This window comes from Gadus chalcogrammus, chromosome 16, assembly GCF_026213295.1.
Source record: "Gadus chalcogrammus isolate NIFS_2021 chromosome 16, NIFS_Gcha_1.0, whole genome shotgun sequence".
NCBI lineage: Eukaryota > Metazoa > Chordata > Actinopteri > Gadiformes > Gadidae > Gadus > Gadus chalcogrammus.
Genome location: NC_079427.1, coordinates 32,252,637 through 32,263,441, shown reverse-complemented (window position 1 = coordinate 32,263,441; position 10,805 = coordinate 32,252,637). Strand labels below are relative to the sequence as shown.

Genomic DNA, 10,805 nt, shown 5'->3' with positions numbered 1-10,805 from the left:
TCTAATAAATCTCTGTCTATTCTATACTTCATTCACTGCCTCTTCCGTTGTCATTACAATATTATGAATATACTGCGTCGGCTCCTCCGACGTCTCTCCCTCTTCCACAAAAGATAAAGACATGCAATGGTGGATATCTTGTTGTGGCGCGACAAATTCGACAACTTGCACAGTTACGGATTATGATGTGTGGTGCGACAATTTCGGCGCCAACGCGAACGGGCGAAAAATTTCGCGTTTGGTGTGAACACACAGTTAGCTCGGCGAGTGTATCGCTGCCTTTGTATTGACGTATGGTGGGTGCGCGTGCGTGTGTGTGCCTGCATGTGTGCGCTTCCGTGTATGTTTCGCTGCCTTTGTCTTGACGTACGGTGTGTGTGCGTTTCCATCAGGGATGGAAATTAACACCCGCCACACGCCATTTGCGGGTGGATTTGTATGGTGGCGGGTGAATTGTGTCACTTCACCCGCCACTGTGGCGGGTAATACTTTCCAGTCAGGTCCGATCAAATTTGCATATCTAATACATTCGTTATACGGCGCTGCACAGTTCCACAACCATTACTGTCAACATCCGGGCCCCTTCTTCCTCTACGCCTCTTTTGCTGAACTGCGACTGTCAATATCCGGGATAATATCGGTAACGGGGCTCTCAAGTCTCACGCGTTCGGCGTGAGACACACGCAATTCAACCCATGCACACGCTCACACGCCACACGGTATGGTAACCAGACGTCCTCTTTTGCCCGGACAAGCCCTCTTTTTGACACACTTTTAAAAAATGTGTGTCGGAATTTCAAAATCGTCCGGGATTTTATTAAAGCCTCATATATGTTCACATTGAATTTGAGTTGCGTTTCTCTGGGTCGTTCACAAACTAGTTAGGCTACGCCCTCCCCTACTCAGTTCTGTTCGCTTCGCATTGGTGGAAGTGAGTAGGGGGAGTGGTTAAGTAGAGCCTTCAGATTGGACGGTTTGACCTACTCAGTTACCGTCGTGTTTTGTATTTATTATTTTACCATTATTGTTTTATAGGGACAAACATTAACAAATTTCTCCTACAGGGGATTGATAAAGTTCTATCTATTGAACAGAAAGAAACACTTGGTCACACTTTACCACAGCATTGGCCTACTGAATGCCACAGATATATTTTCAGCATTGGACTGAATGCCACACATATTTTCTTCTGAATATTAGTGTTAAGGGCATATAATGCTTACTATCATACGTTAGTTACCATGTCTGTGTGGACACATTTGTATACAGTCACATGTAAATACAAAAAAACAAATGTTCCTATTGACTTATGATGGTGTAGCCATGCATGTTGTTTTATTATTAATGTCAATTCGTTTTTTAATGAAAATACTTTGTATAGATGAATTATCCCCAAACTTGTCATCGTAACACCAACTGATGTGTATGAAAAACACTTTTCTTATCTATTGTTACTATTATATTGTTTAAAATGTACGCATATATTAAAAAATATATAGTAGAGCCCGACCGATATAGAATTTTTAAGGCCGATACCGATACGAATATTTTGTGATTTAAAATTCCGATATGCCGATATATCGGCCGATATATATATATTAAAAAAAAATCCAAAAACGCGCAAAAAAACAAACACATTTCCCTAACATTGGTTATTTGTAGTTATCCTTTAAATCCTTTTCACTCTCAGCTAACACGTAACAACAGCAAAACTGGACATGGTAGTCATGAATTAAGTCATGCTTATCGACTTTAGAGAATTGATGGGGATGTTCTTTTAATTGTTATTCAAGCAATGTATGTCTCGTGACAGTTGCCAATTTACCATGAACACACTTGCACACATGAACAACACCGATGATCTCCGTCGATCTCTGTCATTCACTCTGCCTAACTCTGGCTGAATCAGCGGGTTTGGGCGTTAGAGCGCCCTCTGGTGGACCAACTTAATATTAGTCAACTTTAATATTCATTTATCGGCCATTATAAAGGCCGATACCGAATAGTTTGAAAAATGCCTAATATCGGCCGATAATATCGGCCTGCCGATATATCGGTCGGGCTCTAATATATAGCGTATAAAAAGTGGCTGGTAAAAAAGATGAGTGGCTGGTAGATTTTTAAATCTACCTGCCACAGTGGCTGGTGGGCAAAAAAGTTAATTTCCATCTCTGGTTTCCATGTATGTTTGTGCGCATGTGCGTGTGTGCGGTGTGTGCATGCGGTGTGTATGTGCGTGCTTGCAGTGTATGTATGCGTTTGCGCGTGCTGTGTGTGTGAATGTGTGAGCTGCAGGCTGTATGCACATGCGCACATGAGTAACTGGAGCGACAGGCCTGCTGTTATAGTAGGAATATATAACTAATATAACTATCATTTTAATGAATAGAAACATCAAACATTTCTAGAACCATTTCCAAACCATTATGACGGACCAGGCATGAGATGAAACAACAACAACAATGACCTACCACAGCTATCTTTTCATCGTTGCTGCTTCACTTTTAAACGCAGCAATGATGTGACTCGTGCTCCATTGGGTGTCTGCATGAAAAGCATCCACAAATCTCTAATATCCACCACTTACAATTGTAGTTTGCACATCCAAATTTCATTTCAGCGAATTAATTATCTTATACAAGTGCAGCCTCTAACCCCAATCCAAAGTTGGTTAAAAGAGGCTGCTGCATTTCTTGCCAAATTAAAATGTAAATGGTTGATTTAACGAGTCAGTGTAATTGGGCACCATAGCCAGTGGCGAGCCAAGTATTTGGAAAGTGGGACACAGCCAGCGAGAAGGAGAGAATCCTAAAGGGCATAATGAGTCCACGAGGAGACCGGGGGTCCGTCTCATAACAGGAAGTGACATGGGGTTATTTGCGCCCTCGTTCCTTAAAACACAACGATTCAAGATCCGTGTTGTAGGACCCGGACCCCACAGGCACCGTGGAGTCAACCATGTAAGGGTCGCAATAAGGGCAGGACAAGCAGGTCGCTTCTGGTCTCTCCATCCAGGCAATGAAATGACCAATCAGCCTTCAGTTACCCTGGTGTTACGTGTCAATCATTACTGAGTTCAGAGGGGAAGGAGATGAACCAGCTGGCAAATGAGTCATCTCATTAGAACAGGGGTGCCCAACCTTTTTTGACCCAAGATCTACTTTTCAAGTAGCCAACCTCCCGAGATCTACCAGCAAACCTACCTTGAAGCGGGGGGGGGGGTAGAGAACAATTGTTGACTGGGGGGGGTTGTATCGTGAACCTACGGACTTCAGTGGGGGTTTCATTCCGTCTGCGCACAATAATCTTCCTCCCACTCAGGGTGAAAATGGTAGGTCTTAGCTTGTTTCCCCTCAGCCATGCCAACGTTTAGGAGTGTGTAACTACTGTTGATGGCTTTCAACTGCTGTTAACAGCACATGCGCTACCGCGCGTATATGTCCCGCGCAAATTTAATTTTATTAAAAAAATAAAAATAAAATAAAAAAAATAAAATCTTTTTTTTTTCTTCACCCCTCGCGATCGACTTGGGATCTGTCGGCGATCTACTGGTAGACCGCGATCGACTGGTTGGGCACCCCTGCATTAGAACATCCGTGCACACACACACACACACACTCTGAAATCCAACATATATTAGTTTTTTTCCATCGCTAACGAGCGCTTACCTATACTTAAAATACTTTTTCTAAACTCTTAACACAGACTTACACCTACAAAACACAATTGGCCAAATAGATAATTTTCTTCTCAAAAGCACATTTTGTTAACTATATACTAACTCTTCATTTCAAAATAGAAGACATCTTTCTCTGCACACACTAACTTTACCAAAACACTGGACATCTGACTCAAAATGAAATTATTCTTTCAAAGAATAACTCTTGTTTTCACTTCACAAGGAACATGCAGCCAATCAAAGTACACCAGTGCCCTATACCACGAAGCTCGCTGAACATACCCAGGCTTTCTTGGGAAAACCTGGCTCGACAGAGCCGCAACTCGCAATCAGAGTTAAATGGTACCACGAAGCTCACTTTAGATTCAATTAGTTGAACCAGGTTTTCCGCTTTAGGTTCAGTGCGCGTTCACGTGAAAGGGGCGTTTTTTGCGTCATTTTTCTCACCTTTACGCTAGATCAAGCAGTATATATGCGTATAAGTGAAAAGATTCTGCATATTGTCTATAGAATAACTATGCCAAATGCAGAATTGTTCGCCATTAATCCAAATAGAATGATGATGATTTAAAAATGCATAAGCAACGTCCATCCTGCCTTATTCTATCATTTAGGGAATTCACTTTAAATACACCCTATGTAAGAAATGTATAGCATGTTTTCAAGCGCTGAGAGGTATCATCATGCATTTTACCCCCATAGATGTGGTGCCAGCACGGCTTTGAAAATATGGGTTCAAGTTCGAAATAAGCACAAAAATATAATTCCATATGCATGAGAATTGGGACTTTTTAAGCTTCACATAAATTCGCGTCACTTGGGAGTCGAACCCCCCGCGCAGAAATTCAAGACTGACGCGCTACCTCTACTCTAGCACTCTGTCACGGAGGCTCAATGCGCAACAGTAAGAATTGTCTACATAAGGTCCAAAAGGACGATCAAATAACGAACACCCTCTGATGAGAATCTGTATCTCTCATGAAGAACCCCAATTTCGTTGTTTGCATAATGAAAATAAAGTCTGAAATCTGAATATCGTCAGACAATGCCAAGGGATCGGTTCTGTCCCGTAAAACCCTCTGTCTCCGGAGGGACGCCTGTACGAGAAGTGCGCCGGGGTCCACGGGAACACCCACAAATGGTGACGCCATTGTCAGAGGAGGGGCTAGGAAGCTGCGCACGCCGATTTAAGTAGCCGATCTCCGGCTAGACTAAGCCGAAAAACTGCTCCCGACCAGGTTTGATTGCGAGCATATGTCACCATGGTGATACAGCGACGCTAAAAGAGCTCGACTTTCGTGGTACAACTAACCCAGGCTTGGAGCTCAACATACCTCGCTAACCCTCTAAGCGAGCTTCGTGGTACAGGGCCCAGGTTTCAAAATACTGGCTATTGTGGACATTACAAAAACTGCATAGACTTTTATGTTTCAGTTTTACATGTATTTGCATGCAAAACATGCAATCCACTGTTTTTTACGCCAAATTTTTTGTTTGGGAACTGTACTGTATATCCACATGTAATGTTCACATTCAAAAGCATTCCAGTAAAAAGCGAATCAGTTTTTTTTCTTTACTGTTTACTACAGGAGGTATAGTAGAAATACTGTTTACAGTATGATACAACAGAAAACGTTTTACACTATTGTTTACTGTAAAGTTAACAAAATATCCATGAACAAAAAAGCAACAGCAAAAAGCCCAGTAAAAAGGGAGAACTAAAAAAAAGCACAAAATTCCTTTATCTAATCCCTGCGATCTTCAGGGTTAGGCCACAAGTTTTCATCCACATCGCATCTGATGTTATCCAAGGCGATACACCTTGGATAAAACCGCTTGGAATGCCTGATCCACCCTTGACAATCATCAACTGTGATGTCCCTGCAGCCAGCATCCATGGCTTCAAGGAGGGACAACTGGTCATGTGGCTGATGGTCATAGACTTTCCACCTCCATGTAGAAAATAACTCCTCTATGGGGTTGAGGAAAGGTGAATAGGGTGGAAGAAATAGACAAATCAGTCTTGGGTGGACCTCAAACCATGCTGTAACTGCTTGTGAGTGATGGAAGGCCACGTTGTCCCAGGTGATAACGAAGGTCCTCCTGTTTTCACCCTCCTGATCCTGCTCTGGAACCAGGCGCTGGTGGAGATCATCGAGAAAAGCAAGGAGGCGCTCGGTGTTGTAAGGTCCAACCTGACATTTGTGGAGGAGTGATCCTGCATTTGAAATTGCCGCACACATAGTGATATTTGCCCCTCTCTGTCCAGGAACATCAACTGTGGCCCTTTTTCCAATGACATTTCTTCCACGTCGACGCCTTTTGGCCAGATTAAATCCTGCCTCATCCACGTATACGAATTCATGAGGGGCCTGGTTGGCCTCCAATTCCATAACTCTCTGAAACAAAATGTATGTAAATCATGCCATTATAGTACTATATACCATACAGTACTGTAACCTATTACTGAGTAGGTTACCTACTTGAAAAGTGCAAAGCTTATAGAACTGTACCGTATTTTCCGGACTATAAGTCGCGTTTTTTTTGTAGTTTGGCTTGCCCTGCGACTTATATTTCGAAGCGACTTATATGCCAAAATTGTGCGTACATAATCTTCGGCCGCAAGATGGCACCGTCATTCATTAGGCCTACAACTGAACGCTGCAAGCCTACTGCACCACCGAATAAATTATATTCTCGTCGTCATCGTCCTCAATGTCCTCCGGTTCAACCAAAGCTACCCCAGCCTTAGCTGCAATGTTGTGCAACATAGCTGTCACACATATCACAGCGCATGACTTGGCCGGCGAAAACTGGAGCCCTCCGCTGGACTTGTGTCTAAAGCGCAACTTCCACCTCCCGATCGTGCGCTCAGGTTTAGGACCGCGGCGCATACGCGTCCGGTGGAATACCGGTGTCACTGAATTCGGTATACTCTCAGAACTACGAGTGGGACCGACACACCTGTATTGCCATTGCAATTTTATTCAGTCTCTCCAGACTAAACGTTCTTGTTTAAATGTTTAAAAATAAATGCGACTTATACACCGATGCGACGTATCTATGTTTTTTTCCTCGTCATGGAGCATTTTTTGACAGATGCGACTAATACTCGGGAGCGACGTATAGTCCGGAAAATACGGTACATTGAATTGAATATACACACTATACCTGGACATATTGTTGTCGTAGCACCTTGACTCGCTCACTGTTCCTCTCAAAGGGAACAGTGTAGAGCTGTTTCATCCGCACTCTGTGTTTGGACAATGTCCGCGTAATGGTTGCGAGGCTGATGCTATTGATATTGTGAAATATCTCTTGGTCCTCCAAAATTCTGCTTTGAATCTCATGCAGTTTAATTGCGTTATTTGCAACAACCATATCTACTATGGCAAGCTCTTGTTGATGATTAAGGAGCTTACCTCTTCCCCCAGAGGGAGGAAGACGTTGCATTCTTTTGAGGGACAAAAAAAATCAACATATGCATTACTGTATGGCCTCATTGACATGTCAAGTGAGAATAGAAACAATCCATGTAAAATGCAAACTTACCTGTTGGTTTGTTGAAAGATGCGTATAATTGACACAACCGTTGACCGGCCCAAATTGGGCTGTACTCTTTCACCAGCCTCCCTTAGTGAAAGACCGTGGTTTATCACATGGTCAATGATAGTGGCACGAATTCCATCACTCACCACTGCCCTTGTAGCCCTTAGAATGCCACCGACACGCATTCTTATACCTCTACCTTGCCCTCTCCTTAGGCCTGCTCTTCTCCCTGGACCTGCTCCTCTCACTACTCCTGCTCCTCTCACTACTCCTGCTCCTCTCACTACTCCTGCACCTCTCACTACTCCTGCTCCTCTCACTACTCCTGCTCCTCTCACTACTCCTGCTCCTCTCACTTCTCCTGCTCCTCTCACTACTCCTGCTCCTCTCACTACTCCTGCTCCTCTCACTACTACACCTCTCACTGCTCCTCTCACTGGGCCTGCTCTTCTCCCTGGGCCCCTTGCTCTAACTCTTCCTCGTCCAGACATCTTTTTCGGTTTCTGTTTCCAAAAACATCACTCCTCAAAGTCCTCCTTTTAGTAATGCCATTGATTCTAAGCCAGAGTGGAATCAGCTGTGGTTGACCCAATATACCCAACATACATCAGCTGTGTGTCAATTATTAAATTGTTTGTTTATTATCAGCTGAGATATATTGTTTTAGAACTGATATTACTGTATTACAGAAGCAGAGGTTTTTATACTGTATCTAAGGTTTGGAAAATTGTGTTTGCAATTGTGGGATGTTGTGTGTTAACATTTGTAAATAATACAAAAACAATCCATAATTTTGTTTGGAGGTATAGCTTGTCTGTTAAGAAAATGTAAGCATTATATTAATGTGTTCACTGACTGCATATTGTGTGAAAACAACATGAAATGTGTGAATGGTATGGCCACAAAGGACCGATGTTGTGCTAATCGTGTTTAGAGTTTTGAAAATGTGACTACTGTTTAGAAAAACGCTTGTTAGCGACTGAAAAAAACTAAGTGTTGATTGCTACCATTTAAATTTAAAGGAAAAATGACACATATAGACTAGGGGTGTAAATCTCTCATGAAAAAAACGATCCGATTCGTATCTCGATACATGGTCACGATACGATATAAGAAAAGATGCATGTTGTTAAAAAACGATTCAGTGCGATTCGATGCGATGCGATGCGATGCGATTCGATGCAGTTCAATAATTGAAAATATTCTGAAAGAGTTCTTTTCATTTGTTCAATGAATATGAACAAACATTTTATTGTGAAATTAGTCTGTATGTAGTTTGTCTCACATATACAAAAAAAAAATACATTTCAGTAATGGCACACATTGCAGCCAAATAAATACACCATAAGGAAATACAAAAAAATTATATTTAAATATTAAATAAAATAGTAAAAAAAATATATTTTCTATACCCAAAGAAGTCCCTTGTTGATGGATGACAATACAAAAATAAAATAAAACAGAGCTAGACCTTGGCCTTTTCTCATATTTAGAATAAATGCTTCTGCAAATTAAGTGCCTCTGCAAATCATACAGACTCAAGATAAGGTATCATTATACCAATTAATACATGTGCAACCTTTCACTGAGAACACAAATAGAGCTGCGAACTGTAAGAAAATAATGTTTAAACCAAAACCGCCATCCTGGCCTAGATTATTACTTTAATGTAATGGCACAAATTGCTGCCAAACACAGCATAAGGAGAAAAAAAATATATATAAGTAGAACTAATACAATTCTTGTAGGACATTTAGTGTATGCTGATATCCTTTAGCTACCTCCTAATAATTCATTTGTGCTCGAGTTTTTTAAGATTCTTCTTGAGAAAAATCAATTGATCGGCATGGTCACCCCTAAGTACACTGCGTTGAGAGGAAACAATATCTCCTGCGGTACTGAAAACTCTTTCTGATGCTACACTTGTAGCTGGTATGCAGAGGTATCTTTTTGCAATATCTGACAACAATGGTAAGTCGACCTGTGCTCTCCACCACTCCAGTGGATTGCCATTCAGGGGCAAAAGGTTTCTCTCTCTGTACCTCAGGATTTCCTCGCTGACCTTCTCCCTGGAGCTTCTTGATGGTCTTACCACATATGTTTCTCCAAACAGCTGGTCCAGTGCTGTACTTTTCCTCTTTTTACAAGGAGGACAATCACCTGACATGCAACACAATTACAGTATATTAAGCCACTCATTTGGGATTGCCATGATGACAGTTGATAACATTTACCATACCATTAAACATTACTTTAAATGTAGCAGCAGCAGTGTTAAATGTAAATGCAGAATGCAAAAACGCACCTCTTGGTTCTTCATGGACCTGGACTGGACGGATGTTGGGTCTCTCTGATCTGGCTCTTGAATATCACTCGGACTGGGATGGCTCTCCTCTACTTTCTAGTAGTAATAGTACAAAATAACAGGGATGATTATTGATGAGTAACCACTGACTAGGTAGATGTTTATCATCACAGAAAACAAACATTTTGGATTAACTAGTTGTCTAGTTCAATGCAGTAGCCCATCATTGACTGACACTCAACAATATGACGAGAGGAAAGAATAGACAATACTATAACAATAATGCAAAAAATATTGTGTATTTAGACAGTTAATTTGTAAAGGGGAGGGGTAGCTTTAGCTTACCTTATCATGCAGGTTTGTAGCTTCATCTGTAATGGACAAGAAGATCCTCTCGGTCTCACGGTCACTGAGGAAAGGCAGGGTTTTGAAGCGTGGATCCAAAGCTGATGCAGTACACAACAGGTCTTCAATGTTTGTGTACCGCTTAACAAAATCTTCGAGGAACACCTTCATATCCTTAATGAGCCCTGTGTCCTCAGTAGTGGCCTCAAAGTGATTCTTTAGTTTTGCTTTGAAGGGGGCAATCAACGAAATTGTGGGCTGCTCATCTTCGCACATAACTGTGGTGATAACTTTGACAGGTGCCATCACTTTCACCATGTCCTCAGCATTGCAGAGGTCTCCTTCAGTAAGAGCGCTTACATCTTCTCCTTTTCTGAGCTCCCTTGACATGAGTGTGGCAAAAACTGCCGATTGTTGCTCCAAAAAACGTTCGAGCATGTCGTGGGAACTGTTCCACCGGGTAGTAACGTCATTGATGAGCTTGTGGGAGGGCAATGCCATTTGCTGTTGTTTTTGTCGCAGTAGTTCAGCACCCGCTATGTTACGGTGGAAAAATCCAACCACCCTCCTCACTTTCCCAAGCACCTTCGTAGCAGTGGTCACATGCAAGGCCTTCTGGGCAGCCAGATTTAATGTGTGCGCGAAGCAAAAAAGGTGAGGGGACATCTCGGCCTCTACTCCCGCCACAACCATGTTTCTCGCGTTGTCGGTCACCAGTGCTGGGTCTTTATCCTCTATGTTCCACTCAAGACATGCCTCTTTCAATAAAGCCCCGATGTTTTTCCCCGTGTGTGACTCATTGAAGACTCTCGTCTGTAAAACATAGCTTGCCAACTCCCAATCCAGATTAACATAATGCACGGTTATCGTAATGTATGAATCCGTTGCACGTGATGTCCAGGCATCGGTAGTTATTGCCACTCGTTC

General features: G+C 42.3%; 1 protein-coding gene and 1 long non-coding RNA gene across 2 annotated transcripts; both read right to left on the bottom strand.

Moving 5' to 3' along the window:
- Nucleotides 1–5,359: 5,359 nt before the first annotated feature.
- LOC130406281 (uncharacterized) lies at nucleotides 5,360–7,228 on the bottom strand. Its single transcript, XM_056611767.1, has 2 exons — nucleotides 6,851–7,228; nucleotides 5,360–6,078 (listed from the first exon to the last, which is right to left on the bottom strand). The coding sequence occupies exons 1-2, from the start codon at nucleotides 7,130–7,132 to the stop codon at nucleotides 5,425–5,427; spliced, it is 936 nt and encodes a 311-aa protein (XP_056467742.1). The 5' UTR covers nucleotides 7,133–7,228; the 3' UTR covers nucleotides 5,360–5,424.
- A 1,609-nt stretch (nucleotides 7,229–8,837) lies between these two features.
- LOC130406282 (uncharacterized) lies at nucleotides 8,838–10,031 on the bottom strand. The gene is made up of 3 exons (XR_008904433.1): nucleotides 9,879–10,031; nucleotides 9,534–9,629; nucleotides 8,838–9,388 (listed from the first exon to the last, which is right to left on the bottom strand). It is a non-coding gene; the product is annotated as an uncharacterized LOC130406282 (long non-coding RNA).
- Between the last annotated feature and the right edge of the window lie 774 nt (nucleotides 10,032–10,805).

Excerpts from the sequence above, each read along its gene's own strand:
- LOC130406281 (XM_056611767.1), bottom strand. The coding sequence starts at position 7,132 with ATGCAACGTCTTCCTCCCTCTGGGGGAAGAGGTAAGCTCCTTAATCAT. Across the intron at positions 6,079-6,850 it reads TACGACAACAATATGTCCAG|AGAGTTATGGAATTGGAGGC; the intron begins GTATAGTGTGTA and ends ATTTTGTTTCAG.